At 39.7% G+C, this 18,396-nt stretch overlaps 1 protein-coding gene across 3 annotated transcripts in view; it reads left to right on the top strand.

The window, feature by feature from the left end:
* The window catches only part of SPATS2L (spermatogenesis associated serine rich 2 like), a 76,783-nt gene that overhangs the window by 21,384 nt on the left and 37,003 nt on the right, over window positions 1-18,396 (top strand). For all 3 annotated transcript variants that reach the window (XM_014249625.2, XM_005519913.3, XM_014249627.2), the window contains one exon: window positions 14,028-14,091. In XM_014249625.2, the coding sequence (XP_014105100.2) occupies window positions 14,053-14,091 (39 nt within the window). In that variant the 5' untranslated portion in view covers window positions 14,028-14,052. The remainder of the gene's footprint in view (window positions 1-14,027; window positions 14,092-18,396) is intronic.

The following is an 18,396-nucleotide window of genomic DNA, read 5'->3' as shown; positions in this document are numbered from 1 at the left end:
ATGGAATGTGTATTCTGCTAGAAGGGAGGATCAAGGCAGTAATTTGTGCCCTGTCCAAAAGCAGGGTCTATGTGGAGATAAAGTGGTGAAAGAGTTCTTGTATTTTTTCCTACAACTGCACAGTTCAGGCAATTTAAAAAGAGCCAAAGCATTCCCTGTTTGCTGTGCTCTGATTGTGAGCAAGGTGGCTAGACTGTGTGATCTCAGTTAATGAGCAGAAACCCTGGAAAAATAGTGATAGATAAAGTTCAGGTCTTGGAAAAACTCTGTGTCAGTATTATTGGGAAGTAAATAGTGTGTTTAAGGAAGATAGCCAATGGAACTGAATCTCATCCTGTGTAAATTGTGTCTCATATGTGGTTTTTTTTTTTTTTTTTTTTTTTCTCCATTATTGGAGAGTCCAAACATTAAGCAACTATAAATCCAGATCTCTTAAGCCAAAGTCCTTGGTTCTGTGGATGCCAATGACAGAGCTCTGTCAGCCACAGAATTCAGTCACAGCTCATGTCTGCTGCCTGCAGAGCCAGCCCTTCTTGTTTTGGTGTGTGGCTAAATTGGAGATGTGAATTTGTGGCATTCACAGCTCTGACTGTGCTTTTGTCTACAGTAAGAAATTTGTATGAGTGACTGCCAGAACTGCTCATTATGAATGAAGATGATAACTTGGTGCATGGCTTCATGAAAATACAGTCAAACACTTTGTAAAGGACTAGGTATTCAGGAGTCACCTCTGCCTTTATTTGGTGAGGCTTTAGAATAAATGAAGGAAAGGCGTGACTGATAGTGCTTTACTTGATAATAAATGCTGTGGTCAGTTCCTCTGTGTCTACACAAGCCATGGTAATTTCCTGCTTTGTTAAGCTGAACTTTGCTTATCCCAAGTTGTGCTGTGATGTGGGCTTTTTTGGGAAACAATAACTGGCTGACAGGGAGTTCAGTCAGCTTTTGGGGAGCCCTTGCTTAGCTGGTGTTCGAGAAATGTTTCGGTTTTGCTGAAGTAGCTTCATCCAAACCCCAACAAAACTCATTTGATTGGGAAATTCCTAGCTAGCTCAGTTTGTCTGGCAGTTCTTACTACTGACAGGATGGTTAGAGCAGGTTGAAATACTGGGAGTGTGACTTGCTGAGACTTTGGCTTGCTTGGTGTGGTAACTCTGTTAACCAGCAGTGGGTTTTTTATAGCGCCTACATGCAATATATAAGAACTTGTCAGCGCTGCTGTAATGTTGCTAATTAACAGAGTGAGAGTTAGCAGTTAAAGCAATTTAGAGGTTCCCATACAAAACATGCTGTTTTGCATGCTTGTAGTGGATTGACCCTGGCTGGATACCAGGTGCCCCCCAAAGCTTCTCTGTCCCTCCTCTTGTCAGCTGGGTAGGAGAGAGAAAACATAACAACAGGCTCGTGGGTCAAGAGCACAGGGACAGATCACTCAGCCATTACCATCACAGACAAAACAGACTAGACTTAGATAAATTAGCCTAATTTATTACCAGTCAGTAAGAGTAAGATAATGAGAAAAAAACCCTGAATTTAACACACCTTCCTCCCAGCCATCCTTTCTTCTCAGGGTTAACTTTATTCCCAAGTTCTCTAACTCCTCTGCAGAGCAATGCTGATGGATGGGTGATGCGGGTTATGGTCAGTTCATTACACATTGCATCTGCTGATCCTTCCTCCTCAGGCGAAGGACGCCCCACACTCTTCCCCTCTTCCAGTGTGGGGTCCCTGCCATGGAACACAGCCCTCCGTGAAGTTCTCCAACATGGGGCCTTCCCACAAGCTACAGCTCTTCACAGACTGCACCAGTGCGGATCCCTGTACTGCACCAGCAAGGGTCCCTTCCCATGGGGTGCAGTCCTTCAGGCACAGCCTGTTCCAGCTTGAGGCCCTCGTGGCATCACAAGTCCTACCAGCAAACTTGCTCTAGCATGGGCTAGGACCCTTTCCAAAGGTCCAGAGGTCACTGCCAAGAGCTTGTTCCAGTGAGAGCTTCCCACAGGGATACAGCCTTCTTAAGGCATCCACTTTCTCCAGTGTGGTGTCCTCCATGGGCTGCAAGTGGATCTCTGCATCCCTGTGGACCCCATGGGCTGCAGAGGCACTGCTGCCTCACCTTGGGCTGCACCACAGGCTGCAGGGGAATCTCGGCTCCAGTGCCTGGAGCATGTCCTGCCCTTCTCTACTGACCTTGGTGTCTGCAGAGCTGTTCCTTTCACATAGTCTTTCTTAGTCCTCTCTCTACCCACAGTTGCTGCTACACAGCTTTTAGCATCCTGCCCTTCTTACCTCTGTTATTCCAGAGGCTCTACCATGGTTGCTGACGGGATTGACTGGCCTTATGTTACCTTATCCTCCAAAGCTGTGTTGAGTACTCATCTTCAGAAATTCTGGACAGATGCAAAGTAAAGGTTTGTCCACATGGATTCTGGCATGCCAAAGATAAGATTGCTTTCAGTGAATGGGTGCAAACAGAAGAGGTGAAAGATGCTTTGTATCTGTGCTATACAGTGTGACTGAGCTTACCTGCCTTTGAGAGAAGTACCTTAAAATAAGCCATACTTTTATTTTCTTGAAAATGTTCCTCAACAAATAAGTATCTTCTTTTCATTCTGTTGATAAGATTACTCCATTTGTTGTCCATATGTCTTAGCTAGTCAAACAGCTTTATCTCTGGATTGCCCTTGCCAAGTTAAGAAATCTGTAATTTAAAAAAAATTCAAAATCTTAATATACCTGACTAAACAGGGACTTCAGTTCATGCATGTCAGCAACACTTCATATGCTATTGATCTTCAGAAGCAGAACAGTTTTTTGAGATTGTCTCCTAACTATTGGGGAGGGTATGGAAGGGGGGGGACTGGTCAAGGCACCTTTGCATATTTTTGGCAGTACACAGTCTGTATTGATTGACTGTACTTCTAGAATTAATGTTGATGTAGCTGGGTAGTGTGGGTTTCAGTTTAAAAAAATAATGGATTTCTTTTGGATTTTACCTCTAAAAAGTGCAGTTCAAAGTCCAGTAAATGCTCTAATAGCTGCTTATTCATGTGTAATAGCAAACAGATTGAAGGGTCTGTATGAACAATAAGTTGTTATGGGTTAACTTATTTATGTGCTTTTGTTGTTATTTCCAGGAATACCTTTTGTTAACATCAGAAAATCAATATTTTCTTTGGCAGTAGGAAGGTGGGGGAGGAAAGGAAGACTAGCATTTGTTGTAAATCTGAGAACATCAAAATGTCTGTGACAGTGTAGTGTCTGTCTCTACAGGTTCTGTTAATATGGGAATGTGTCTGTTCATTGTGGATATACATCAGGTCATTTTACTAGAGAAACTTGTAAACATTTGTTGGAGCTTTTATGTACATATATTTGTGTGTGTGCATATGTATATAATGCATAATAATTTATATACTGTTCAAGGAAAAATTTGCATCTTCTTCAAAGGAGCTATATGAGGTGACTTGCTTATAGAAAATGAAAGGCTGCATTTAATTTCAGTGTTTGGTTTTGGAAGGTTCAGACTGCTTTGGCACATTTAAATCAGGTGTTTACCTTCAAGGAGATATATATAACCTCACTGACTCATAAAGTATGCTTACCCATACTTTGAATATATGTTACTTACCTGAGATCTCACCACGCTGAGGCTTCTTCAGGTCTGTCTTGCCTCCAGTTGAGCACCTGGCTTTTATCAGCTCTCATCAGAAACCTTTTATTCAGGGAGCTCTTTCAGAGCTCTGGTAAAGTGCTTCCTTTCCCCATACTCACTGTAAACTTGCCAACACATCATGACTGTGGCACTTTCTTATGCTCTTGGTCAGGGCAGCTCTGATGACTTCTCTGTCTGCAGCTGGGGAGGGCTCTTGTGGGACCATCAAGAAGCTGCTTCAAGTCCATGTAGCTCTTCAAAGGGTTATATTTGCTGAGAGTCAGCCTTGCCCATTTAGCAATGGAAAACTAGTTTTTCAGAGATGTCTGAGCAAGAAGGAAAGGTGATGTGGACTTCAAATACTTAATAGAAAGAAGGTTGAAATCAGAATAGCTCCAGGACCATCTTTGAAGTTGGGGTTTATTCCAAGATCGAGAATTTATACTGTACCAGTCTGCTGGTAGAAGTTTGATTCCTTGTGATAATTTATTTCTTGATGTCCAAAACAAGTGTGAATTTGAAAATTCCTGACGTTCACTTTTGTACTCCTGCCCTTACGGTTTAGAGAAACCACTGTGATTGAGGCTAGTAATAATGCTTGCACTTTACATACTTCCCTGTTAGCATTCCCATGCCGTGCTCTTGTAGCAGTCCACATTTGGGCAACCGCAGAAGCAAATGAAGCGACGCTGTCTCTTGGCATCCCATTCTGAGCTGAAATAGGAGCCAGCGTAAATGGCTTAATAGCTTAAGTCCCTGGCAAGAACAACTTGGAAGATAATACCTCGTTTGTAAAAACTGGAAGTTAACCTTTTTGTTGTTTTGCAGGAGTTTTGCATGTTGTTTTACACACAGATGTAGTATTTGAGTAGATTGTTTTTTGCTATTTCTGTGCTCTTTATCACTATGCTTAGGAAGATATTTTGAGGCGCTTGAGGAAGAGCAAGAGGCTAATGTTTATTTTGGCAAGTCTTACTGTGGAAAGTGAGTTTTCTCAGTCTGAATTTTTTTTTCCAGAATCTCCAGCCCTCCCTCCTGCCTATCAGAGAGAACCATTTTACTGACCATGTAGCTGAATTCATCTATTTTCAACTGGGCTCAGGTCTACTAGTATGATATATGTAGTAAAACTGGGAATTCAGATAATGCTGAATCACAGTGATGCTCTGCAGATGTTTCTTTAGGACACCAGCCAGCAGAACATGGGTTCTAGGCTTCTAGCAACATTCTCCTGCAGAAGTGGGGCAGTAGAGCTCCCGGGTGCAGTCCCTGAAGTGGGGACCATCAGAAGCCAGCAAATGGGTACTTTATCCTGAGCAGTTGTGGTTGTTATGCAGTGGTCCTGGGTTTCTTACCTTTGGATCTCTGGGGATATGCTTTTGCTGGCTCTTACCTGGTTCTAGGAGGCTAATAGATGTGTTTGAGGAAAATAAGAAAACTCGTTAGAGAAAGTCCTCTTCTAAGAATGGCCTAGGGGTTAAAGTACTCTTGCAGTGTGACAGCAGGCTGGTTTGGAGCAGGCACTAGATCTTCAGTGTCTGTAGGCTGGAGACATTCCCTTGTCACTGGGCTGCTGGGATGAGTTTTTTCTCTCTCTTCTATTTGAGCTGTTTCATGTTCTTTATATAAACATTTATAGAACTCCTCATTTTTTCCAAAATTCCAAAGATTTTAATGAGTTGATAATTTCCTACTATGAAATGAAAAATTGTTGGGTGACTTTCTGCCTTACACTGTTTCAGCCTTTTGTTATTTTCATAGCTTGCTATAGCTTCTTTATGTGGAGTAGAGTTGGTGTTGCTGAGTGTTCCCTTCTTTGGTAAATAGGTGTTATAAATTGGATGGGTCAGAAAGAGGAGCAGTAGGAAGTATTGTCACCTCAGTTTAGAACTACATGTGCATTTGACCACTCACAGGCTTTTAGCAGTATATTTGATATTTATTTAGGTGACAAAACCAGCTGGATATGGAGTTCAAACCATGTACAACGGTTTAGGTGGGAAACGGTTGGTTTTAGATTGCTGACTCACTGCTTCACATGGCAAGTTGTGCCGTTTTAGAAAGGATCTGGCTTGAAAATAAATGTTTGGCTACTAATTAGTATAGAAAGAGGATGGGAGGAATTTTCAGAGGGTGTGCCTAAGTCCATTGAATGTTCACTAGAAAATAGCTCTTCTATCCTGTAAAATATCCTTTAATGGAAAAGCCTGCTGCTGTGCAATAAGCCTCCCTTCCAGAAATTTGACATTTTTTTGAATCTGAATTCCTAGGTTTTGTTTTAGATGTGTACTGTCACATGTGTTTTGGGGATATTTTTCAATGTTTAGAATGCTATTTTTAAAAGAAATAATGGTACTTTATTTTCAAATTTATTTTACTTAAAAGTGTGATTATTTCATAAAGCATTTTATTTATTCTTTGTATGTCTATGTGCCTACCTATATGTATACACATATATAAAAAAATATATATATGTATGTATGTCAGCAGTTAGAGAGTATTTGCTTTGTACTGGTACGTGTCTGTTGAAACATGGATGCATAGCTCTACACAGAACTTTCATGTGTCCCTTCCTGCAGCTCTGTTCTTCATTCCAGTAAATTGCTATAAATAATGCAGAGCTGGCCTTTCTTTATGTGCTTTTTAAATTGATCTCCATTGCTCAGATGCAGGATGGCACTAATGATCTTAATATAAACTACTGATTTGGATCCTTCTCAGCCTGAGCCATATTCTGGAGGTAGCAGGTTGTTACGCTCCCAGGTCTCTGAGGTGGTAACTGGTGGTCACTGTTAGAGGGTGTCAGTCGCTTGCCATGAGTAACCACCAGCTCGTACAGTGACCCCGGTCTCTGGGGAAGCCACACCAAAACTTGTGTTAAAGAAGAGCTTTGCTTTGATAGGACAGACCCAGCATTCAAAGACTGTACAGGAAGAGGGTTTGCTAGCAGCCTCACTTGTAGCCAAGGGTGAGTTGTTGTCTGTGGAGCAGTGATAGAAAACACAGGCAGAATAGTTCGTGATGTCAGTATCAAAAGATATAGTTATGTAACTGAATATTGTAAACTGGATGAAATATTAATGGAGATTGGAGAAGATGCCAGCTTTCTTTTGACCCTCTCTTAATGTGACCTTGGTAAAGGCTAGAATGTTCCTCTGCAGGATCCTCACACAGTGGAGCTGCAGCACTAGGTGCAGGGAGGACCTGAGGTTCCCTCACACAACACATCTGTGAAAACACAAATGCCTGTGGAGCCCACATAAGTGGTGGTCTGGCTTCTCACACATTGGAACTGGGAGAGGGAAGCAAGTCAGCTGGCAAGAGGGGAGAAGTACAGGCACTCCCTGCATTACATGGGTACCATCACTGCTTAGGAAGGGGAGAGCATAACAAGGTCAAAGAGCAGTTGGTTTTACCAGAATGAGGTACAGAACTTACTGATGCCTAAGCATTTTGTTGCAACACTGATTGGACACGGCAGTGTGTCTGTGGTACATGCTTAGAGCCATTCCTGCCCTTGGCAGAAATCTGAGGAGAAGACAGAAGGACATTGACTCAGGTACTAAGGACTGTTCTTCCTCACATATCCCACTCTCACCTTTGTCCCTTTTTTCTTTTTAGCAGATAGGTCTGTGGTCTCTCAGATATGGACTTTATAGTGTTAAATAGCATAACTGAGTTCCTGATGCACCACTGCACATTTACCAAACCTTTACCCTTTACTGCCCATTTCCAAGCACACAGCCTACAAGGCTGTAGATCTGAGACATCTGCTTCTTCCTCAGACTGTGTAGTCAGACATTTCAGAAATCCTCAGGAGGAGGTGATAAACAATGGGGGAGCATAAGCCTCCTTTCTGGAGGGATCCAGAGATACATGTGGAATCAGTGAGACGTTTTATTTCCTGCATCCTGTTTCCAGATCTGCAGCCAATAGGTTTCAGGAAGTGTGGTGACCAGTAGAGAGTCTGGCTGCAATAGCTGAGCAGGAGAGAGAATGCAGAGGCAACAGCTGCATTCTGTGATTGAGACAAGTGTGACTGGGGATGGTAGTGGGACTGGACTCTGCAGATGGGGAACATTCTGGAATGTGTGTGCACTCCCATACATATGTTTATGCAGACATTTAAAGGAAAAGATTTTGAAGGCATCAGATGTCATGAAACTTACCCGGGGTGCTTAACTAGTCTGGAGTGGCTAATCTCAAACTTCCAAAAAGAAGGAAATACCAAGTAATGCTGTGGATAGAAAATTTCTACATGCAGTCATTAGATAGCTATAAAACAGTACTGGAAAACACCAGTTCTGTATTAATAACATTTATGTTTGTTTTACTGGATGTCTTCATTTCTAGTGACACAAAAGGACTTAAATGACATAAAAGGACAGCTGTGAGGATACTTGTTAATATGGCCTGGGTGTTCCTGGTTATGTTTATGCATTTAATTATTATGTTTATCTTTAGGCACAAGACTACAGCAGATACAAAATCATACCCATTGCTAATCTCAAGATACTGAAGACAAATGTCATGAATCTTGGTATTTCTTGTAGTTTCACAATCAGTGGCATGCTAATGTTTGCCCATTTGACGTAATTAATTTTTTCTTCTCTTTAAATACAATCTGTGTGAAAATCAAAATAATTTATTTCTGAAATGCTTTAATTTTGGAATCTCACTCTCGGGAGTTTTTTCAGTCTTTCTGGTGCAACAGTATGAGCTTAAAACTGCATCAGAAAAATTGTGTTCATCTCAGGCTTCATGTGCAGTTCTCTAGTAGTATTTCTTTATAATGAGAAACAAAGTCAAATGTGAAATGGAGGCCATGTGTCTGTGATTCTGCTGGTTTTGCTTTTACCTGGGGCATGTGGAAGTCTGCAGGCAAGGCAGTGTAATATAATATATATGGATGGATAGGAATCCCATTTGAAAATGAGATGTAATTCTGTAGAGAAGGTAGAAATAGAGAAGATGAAAGCATAGCACAGGCTGCTACAATCTCATTAGGTACTGTCATGGTTTAATCCCAGCCAGCAACTAAGCACCACACAGCTGCTCATTCACTGCCTCCCCATGGGAGTGAGCTTTGAGTGGCAGAGCTTTGTATGCTGAGCCTGACATCATATGATATGGATGAAATATCCCTTTGCTCAGCTGTCCCAGCTCCATCCCCTCCCAATTTATTGTGCCCCTCAGTCTCCTCGCTGCTGGGGTGGCGTGAGAGGCAGAAAAGGTCATGATGCTGTGTAAGAAATGCTGGCAGTAACTACAACATCCCTGTGTTGCAGCTACTGTGAAGAAAATAAACTCAATCCCAGCCAAAACCAATGCAGGTACTTAGCATTTTTTTTTCTTATTTTTTGAAGTTCCTCTAAAATGGTGATTCCTTTGTTTGGCCCATACATGTCTAGCTTTTTGGAGCTGGGGGATTTTGACTGAACTATTTGGAAATGAGAAAAGACTCTGTAATTAAAAATAGAAAATAATTAAAATTAATATTCTGGTGTTGTTCTACTTAATGAAAAAATTTGAATGACAAAATTGTAAACTCTAGTTTTTCTTTTAATAGACAAAGCTCGCGCAGTGACTGGGATTACAGAAGCATTGGCAAGAGTCAAGTCAGTTAGATCTGCAATTCTTGGTTTGCTGGGGTAGTATTTCCCTATAAATGGAAACAGTTGCAATGGGCAGATGAGGAACTATGACATTTTTTGGGGTGTAGGAAAGCATTCATCCATAAGCCTACAGATGGGAAATCCTCCCAACAGCAGATTATTATATGCTGTCTAATGGGGGAGTTTTCTGAGTCCCCCTTGCCAAAGTTGCGTTTTCAGATGTCAGAAGTGGTGGAACAGGTGTCACACAGAGTCTCCACTCTGATAGACTTTACTGTGACAGGGTTTTTTCACAAATTGTATCTTTCTGGCAACCCTTATGCTTTCATAAACTACTTTTCCTCTCTGTGTATTTGCAAGGAGATGTGTTGTTGTTGTTGTGAGTGGGGAGCATCTGACAGAGTTTTGAAGTGTGAAATTTAAATGTGCCGGGTTTTGCAGTGAGACAGAGAGTTGTTGTGATTCTTTGAAGCTTGAGATGCAGGCAACCCCACCCACCCATAATGTTGTATAGGATGGAGTGTTCGTCAGCTTTACCCAAGGGTCTGGCTGGCTGGAAGGTGTCTGTGGGCCAAACACCTCTGATGCTGGTACCAGTGGGAAAGTGGTGGGCATTCTTTGGAAGCTTAACACAGCAGTAGTGGGATTTCACTGCTGCTTGGAGACAGAAAGGACACTTGTGTAAAGGCTGGGCAAGCAGCCCATAACATACTTTAGGCTGTGACAGGTGAGCTCTGACATATTTTTCTGCAGTGGTTAAAGGCCGTTCCTGTAACTGTCTGCCTGCTGGACGTTGCTGCTTACAGTTAAGGTCAGCAGGACAGAGCATGTGCCAGCACCATAGATGCCCTGGTTGAGGTTTGTGGTAGCTAAAATTTGCACAGACTAATATGAATTGCTTCATTTGGTAGCAGAGAGAAGTAAAACTCTGCCAAAAGTAGTCCTGTCTTCTCTGCAGCATTTCCTTCAATGCTATTGAAACGCTTAATTTTACAAGGCAAGTGAAATGTCTCATTTGGATGTGTGTAATAACTGTAGAAAAAACTCCCTGTCAGTATTTGTGGTCAGGATGTAATGAGAAACTGAGAGTGATTTCCTGCTCCAGGTAATGCATTTGGAAATCTGTATCAGAAATTAATGATCCATTTATATAAAGGATTTTGTAGTTTTGTAGTTTGAGGGTTTTTTTCATTAATTTATTTTTCTTGGAAGTCTTTTGGGATTTGCAATGACATTTCAGGAACAGAAATGCAAGCAGGAGATGGTGGAGAAAGACAAAAGCATGTAAGCTGACATTCGAGCTGAGAATCTCTCATATACTGTATGTTTTGTGTGTTTTAAATTTAGTACTCGTATTACTTAATCTTGGCCAATGCAGAAAATGTTCTGTTAGAGATCTTTGTCCATTCTTTTCTGTGCCTGCTGCTGGTGACATGTAAAGTACTGTTCTCCACTGGTTTTAGGTGCCTTTAGGGCTTGGCTGAGGGTCCTATTTTGATGTTCCACAACTCACAGAGAAAGGAGTTTTGCTGCAGAACTCGGGGTGAGAATGTAGCAGCTCAAACTTAGATCCAAGCCTGGAGATAAAGCTTGTCAACTTCAGTGGGACTATTTTGTTCATAAAAGTATGGATATCCTGTAGTCTTCTGTCACAGGATTAGAAACTAAGTAGTTGTTAAATACTGAGATTAAAATAACACTAGAGGAAAAAACACTGGTTAAGTCAATAAATCAGTTGGTGCTACAATGAGAAAATTAAATTTGTTAGCTATTAAGTATAGCCATAAAGGATGATGCTTTTAAAAATTAGTGCAGCATTGACATTTTCTTTTTAATGTATCATCTGTATTTTATGTAACAAGCAGTACTGGACTGAGTTATATAAACGATCAAGTGTTTTATGCATGTTATTTCAATTATCTGTCCTTGGAGAAGGTGAATGAAAAATAGCTCCAACTCAGTTTTAGCATCTTCATTTTGACAGTTGTAATATGCATATTAATGAAGTCTGTGAAGTGTAGAGAAATGGGTCCATCCACTTGTAAAAGCTGGTGTCCTCTTAGTTTTTTATCTTAAAAGGAAAAGAAAAGAGAGAGAAAGGAAGAAAGAAGTAGAGGGTATGTTTTGTGGAGCATGCCAGGTCTTTTTGAAACAGCTTGCAGTTGCAAGCTAGCTGAATCAGCACCACATTTACTAGTGGAAGGCTATAATCATAGTAACACCTGCAGTGCACAGCAAAGGAGAGGAACATCAAATTCTGGCAAGGTGTTGAATGAAGCTTTTATATCTGGTTTAAAATCAAGTCAGAGCATTGCTGAAAAGAGTAGAATTGGTTAGGTAGTAGGGTTTAATCAGCAAAATTATTTTAAATTTCAATTATTATTTAACTAGTATCTCTGAAAAAACCTTAGTTGAGAGGCATGAAGTTCTCACAAAATATTGTTGTTTGGATTCATTTGCTTCATACAAGGTGCAGTTTTAAAATGTACAATTTTGGCACAAAATTGGTAACATATATCTTGAAAAAGAACCTGAGGATTTTAAGTGACAAAGATATTTTCCCATTACTTATTGTTTTTTATAGATTAATAAACTTTTAAGGCCAGAAGACTTTGTTAGTGCTCTTAACTGTGTTGTGTGTTTGATTCTTCAGGAACAGATTTTACTTTTTTTGTCAATGGTGTTATGAGGTGTTGGATCGGATTAAGTGCATTTGAATCAGTATGCAAGAGTGCATTGATCAGTTGTCTCTAACATTACAAAATCTGCTCGGTACTAAATACAAGAGCAATCCAGTTGAATTCCTTAACTATTCCTTACCATACGGGTATCTCTGAAACAGAGAACAGGACCTGTCCAGCATGGGTTTGATGTCACTAGGTAGAAGTCATGCTTTTATGAGAAGCAGCAAGGATGATGAAGACTTAGAGTAACTTTAGAGCTGATTTTTCCAGTTTGCATGGGGAAGTTGGTTATCTGTATCTCATGTTCTTTGCCCTTTTGGCATGAGAAATAGCTGACAGCAAAGACAAGTGGAACATTAAAAAAGAGTTGTCTAGGGACTACAGGCTACAAGCATTTCTCAACCCCTTCCTTTTGTTACTGGAACACACTAAATATTGGAAATGGAATTGCCCTGAACTTACCTTCTGTGTGATCTTCCTGCCTGCTCTGTCCAGATGTTTTTAATTCTGCTTCTAGCCTTTGGGTGGGCTTGACAAAGAAACTAATTTAAGCTCTTTCATTCTTGACGTAAGGAGGGGGCAGGAAGGGCAACCTTCCATTCTGAGATACCAGCAGACAGTAAGGCCTTCAGAGTGGCACAGTGGCCCACTTGCCAAGAAGGCTTATCAAACATAGTGAGACTCTAGTCTTGGCTAAGCATTTGAGCCACTGATTTAATATAAGCATTTGAGTTCTAATAGAGCATTTGTTCATGGTATAGTAAAATGGAGATGGCACAGGAGCCTTACTCATTTCAAGACTGTCTTTAATAGCTGGCAATGGAAATTATTTTGTCTTTTGGCTCTTCATCAGACCAAAACTCAAATGAACTTCTTTTTTGTCTTCCTATTATCTCTTCCCCATATGCTTCCTCAGCTCTCATCTCTTTAGTTAGAAAATGGGTGCATACAGAACTTAATTATAAGATTTAAATGTTGTCAGTGAATAATGTAGGAGAAGTGCTTAATTTCTGGAGTTTGGGCTTTACTAAACTTCTATGTTTCAAAGAAGAAGTTAAAGGAGGATTGTTTAAGGGCATGAAAAGAGATTTAGAAGAATTTTTGGAACATGTATCAGTCCACATAGCAAATGCTCAAATGGGAAAAAGGAGGTGTTCCAACTTAAAAAATTAGAATGAACTTAAGGGTTCATTCTCATATGTCTATACCTATACCTTTTTATCAGTGTAGAGTAGATTTAAAGGGAGTGAGCATACCAAACTTGTATTTCATTTGACTTAGTCTTTGCTGTAATTCTTTGCGTGTGATTTAGTTTTAAAACGTGAAGATTGAGCTCTGTTCCTTAGTGAAGTTTAAGGCAGTTGGTTTTGATGGAAGCACTATCAGGCAATGTCCTTTCCCTGTGTTAACTCTTCATCATGTGATAGTGTCTCTCACTTACCCAGCCACATAACTGGAAATAGAAAACGTATTGCAGGGTTTCTTAATCACATGCAAATTCCATTCATGTGCCCAAGATTTCAGAGGCGACTTAGGGATTTAAATCTACAGACCCTGTTAATTTCAGTAGGAGCTGTGTGACTAAATCCTCTGAATTAGTTTTGAATTAAAAACAAACAACAAACAGCCGTGCAGCACTTGTCAGCCCAACCTTCTGGCACATTTAGCTGCTTTTTAGGACTGCATTAATTGATAAAATTCTTCTGGCAAAAATTGAGAATACTGGTGAATGAGAAAACAGGAGCTGTTGAGTTCATTTAAGGTACTCCAGCTCTTTACAGTTTCAGAACAAGGTATGGGAGGCATGGCTGGGAGAAGTGTGATATGCTTTCTATCTAGATTTATAGCTATAAGGCATTTTAAATGTGCTTGCAGAACTAATCTGGGGAAGGTATGAAATTTGGTCTAGCTTTACCTTTTGGCAGGATTGAGAACTGCTGTGCAGGACATTGTGTTCTCATGTTTCTCTAATGCTTACTGATAAGCATATGCAATTAGTCATTACATGTGTAGCTTTGACAGGTTGGGACTAAAACCTCCAAATTAATCTCTTTGATTTTTTTCTCATTTCAGAGACACTACTCTCCTCTGAATAGAGATGGCAGAAATCAATTCTCCTGTAAATATCAAGGAAAAGGTAGGTTCAAGTAACTGTACAATGCAAACCAAAATTGTATTTGCATACATGTTTAATTTATGCTCTTTCCAACACTGTTCACATACTGAACTTCATTATGTGTTGACTCTGTGCATGAAGTTAAGTACACAGACAGGTATTGATAGGACTAATCTGAATCTTGCTTGACAAGAAGCATTTTTACTTTTTTTGCAGAGAGACAGTTTTGTCAGATAGTCTTCCCTTATTCCTTTGTAATTCCTGTGCACACTGATGCTGTGGAGAACAGCACTTTGGGATGATTGCTTCTGTACAAGATGCAGGCATTGAAGAAACATGCCCTTTAGAAATAATTTCCTGCCAAAAAATGTTAAACCTATACTTAAAGTAATTCCTGAAAGTGCAGGACCTGAAAAGAGTAGATTACTTTTCTCTGTGAAAGTATGTCTGCTTTGAACTGCATTCCATGTGCTTGAGTGAGTCTTCTCCATATCCTTGGCTAGAGCTAGAGCCTTCTCACCCTTTCAGGAGCAGTAAGGGACCTATAGCTAATTAGGATATGAGGTAGGTCAGGAGAACTTTTGTGATTCTCAGCAGGCAGATTACGAAGAGACCACCTAACCATAGAACTTCTTTTGCTCTATCTCTCCTGATGGGGAATAGTTCCTTACCTGTTGCACTGCCCAGGTTCCTTTTTATTGAGTAGTTCTACCTTGTATTTGTTGTCAACATCTCAATTGGACCAACGTTCTTGAAGATTTGCGTGTCAATATGAATCTTTATCTTGGTGATGAATATCTTCTTTAGTCCTTAATAACAGTACAGGGTTTTAAAATTGAGTAGCATGATGATCTTGCAGTAGAAAGTAATGTCATCAAATTCTATTCCCTGGTGTCAGGGTTCTCAAAGGTAAACTACAGCAATTCTCAAAATACAACTCAGTAAATCAATTGAAGCTCTGCATATTTACTGTGTAGCTTGAATTTTTTTATTTAAGTCTGTTTTACAAGTGCAGGATTTTATAAATCATGTGTTTGTCTTCTGCAAGTTTGAGAATGAAGAACTGCAACAGGAGTTTTATTCACAGTAGATATCTGCTGTTCCAGGGTGATTTCTGCTGGAAGTGCCCAAAATCAAATGTTTATGAGCATATGCATTTTAAGGCAGGAAAATTATAGCATCAATACACTCTGTTATAAATTGTTCCACTCTTTATTCCTGTATCTTCCATCAGAATTTAGTGCCACTAAATCCCTACACCAAATTGAAAACTTAGTTTAATAGCAATTGAAATTCTTTTGCAAAATCATTGGGTTTTATTCTGGAAAATAGAGATTAATAACCTACTGCATAGTTAGTGACCAAACAGCATAAGCCGCATGCAGTCTACATATGTCATCTGAGAAGGTGTCGTGCTCAGAGAGCCACTGCACCTGGGCAAGTCCCTCTTGTTTTAAAACAGGATTGCAGTGGCTCTGTTTGGTGTTTTGTACTTGGTTTACCACATGGACATCAACAAACTGAGGAACTATGAAGTGACTAGCTTCAGAAATCTTTGAGTGATGCACTAGAAATACAAGGAAAAAGTTGAACAAGTAAGTCCTGCAGAGTTGCCTTTGATAATATTTGCACATAAACTGTTAAAACATGAGGATTTCATTTGCATATTTGAAAAGCAGACATATTTACAAGGTGCTGGTAAGAGAGTCAAAGTCACATCCTTTTCTCACTTAGATTACAGAGCTTCCATGGTCATGCCTCACAGCACTGAAGCAGAGCGAGTTTAATGTTTACTTTTATCCATCTTTTGGGAGGCAATATTTCTGGATAAAAACCCAAGGTTTATAAATATAATACTTCTACTGCTCCACAAATCCATTGCCATCAGTGTAAATACAAGCAGGCCTGGTTTAAAAGAACGGACTTAGAATACAGTCCCTTCCCAGTTCTCATTTTCTTCTACCTTAGTGCTTGCAATCATAGTACTTAAGACTTTGATCTTGCTAGGACTTGCATGAAGCCAAAGGAGCTGTACCATCTGCATACAAATACTCATCTAAGTTTCTACAAAAGTAGCACACAAGTTTCTCCTTAAATTAAAGGTTGTTTCACTGTGATAAAAATGTGGTGCAGATCCCATTTAGATTTCAGCATGTTTGTTCTCTGTTTGGGGGGTGTGGAAGGGCGATTGTTTGGGGTTTTTTTCAGTGGTGACCTTTCCATGTGTTCTCCCCATGATCAGCTTCTAGTTATTCAAGAAAGTAAAACCTCTGCCACTGTTTTAAAAGTGGTGTGAGGCCAATGCAGGTATTTTGGACATTACACTCACACCCAGGCTCTGTAAAGCCCCACCCACCCCTGAATTTGAGTCATAAGAGAATGCTACTGTGGTAGTGATACTTGTATAGTTCATTCTTGGTATTTCCGCTGAAATAGTTCATAGAGTCAATAGGTTAAACATTCTATTTTATATCTTCTTTTTTTCTCCCCCAAGAGATTTATATAAATGTTGGCCTGTGATGTTAGGAAGGCTAATGAAAGTTTCCATAGTTGGCAGAGACTCCTGCAGCTGTGATACTTTGTGGGGGAGTCAGGACTGTTTCAATTACCATATTTTCAGGCATATAATCCACAGATTTTCTGGAATAACCTAAGTTCTGCATTTCAGCCGACACAAAGGTTATTAATTGCCTGCATAGCTAGTATAAGAAGTTTACCATCGGGTTCTCTCTCAGAATAATTCCCTCTGCCCTGACCCTTGCTGTAGTCTTCCTTCATTATTCCACTCTTCCTCTTGCCTCTCATAACACTCATAATCATCTCTGTGCCTGAAAATAAGTACTTATTTTTTGTATCAGGATTTTCAGAGATGGAGTGTTACACATAGTTCATATCATATGCACAAAAGTTCACTGGATTAAGGGATAAAATGAGCCAAACTCATTGGCTTGCATCCAGAATCCATAAAATCAAAGGAGGTATTCAAGCATTAACCTAGTACATCACCAGAAGAGGTGCTGAGATTCTGAATTACAAGGCTTCCAAAGAAGAAGCAATTGGAGTGAGGAAAGACAAGAGATGTATTGTCTCCTAACAATTAGACCTTCTTAGTTTAACAAGAGAAGAGTGAATATCAGGCACTCCCCAGAATAACCATTCATCTCTGGCATGTGACTTTGGTTTTGATCCAAAGAAATATCAGGAATTGTTTAAACTTCAGGACTTGCTTTTGGGCCCATCTTTTTTCTTTTTCTTTTTCTTTTTTTTTTTTTTATTTTTTAATTTGCTGTGTGTCTAAACATATTTGAACAAGTGAGATCTGCTGTGAGCTGGAATTAGCAAAATACTCATTCAGATGAAAATTCTCCTTTTGAGATTCTGTTAGTAGTGAAGCTTTGCTGAAGTTCTTCTGAAAGGCTTGATTTCTCATTTGTCATTTCAAGTGTCAGAGCTGGAGGAGCAGATGGGCAGCACTGCAAGAAGGAAATTTTATTCAGATGTGGTTTTGGAGGTTTCACAGTTTTGTTTGCATTACACCATAAATGTGGTTTTCATAAGCAATAGTCTGCATGCAAGGAAAGAGTAGGATTTAAAGTGGAAGGAATGGAAGCAGTATGTAAATTTAAAATCATGCATTACAAAAGCAGATAGTTTCCAATCTGTGATTTCACTTTCACCTTAAAGCTGACCTTTGCAGCTGTTTTTGCCCATATGTTGAAGTAGATGGACTGTTGAAAGACCAGAAAAGTTGATCAAAATGCACTTTTTTCTCTTGATGAGCCATTTAACTTAGGTTAAGGATATCACACACTCATATCTGTAAATGGTCCTGTCATCACTCAAATAGAACAGTTCTTACTAAGCCAAACTTCTCAGGAATCCTGAAAGAAAATATTAGAATGTCTGGCTTTCTATTTGAAGGATAAGAGTGAAATAATAAATCCATGACAAGTGCCTAGAGAAGTTTACTGCAGCAAGTAGAACTTTTTTGGGGCTTACTAGGAATAAACAATCAGAAGGCATCAGGGTGATAAATAGATTATGTTGCAGAAAGAGAAGCACAGATCTAATCAAAGCTGTCATTTTGCTCAAACACTTGTTCGATTTTTTTCAGAATGAACTTAGTAAAGCTTCTGGAAAAATGTCTCCAGTGTAAGAAATAGCTTCTTAATGCAACCAAGTCAAATTGTATTCATGAAATAGGTTTGTATAGAAGTTCAAAACATTTTTAAAAATTCTACCATAAATGGTTTTAAAATGCATTTTCTTGCTTAATGGTGCAAGGACATCTGTTAATGCTAAATTCTTAGATTATCAAAACCAGCA

Source organism: Pseudopodoces humilis, chromosome 8 (genome assembly GCF_049639895.1).
Source record: "Pseudopodoces humilis isolate 2021_Gansu_Grassland_sample_001 chromosome 8, ASM4963989v1, whole genome shotgun sequence".
Classification (NCBI taxonomy): Eukaryota; Metazoa; Chordata; class Aves; order Passeriformes; family Paridae; genus Pseudopodoces; species Pseudopodoces humilis.
The sequence above is the reverse complement of the archived record's forward strand: the minus strand, read 5'-3'. Positions and strand labels throughout refer to the sequence as shown.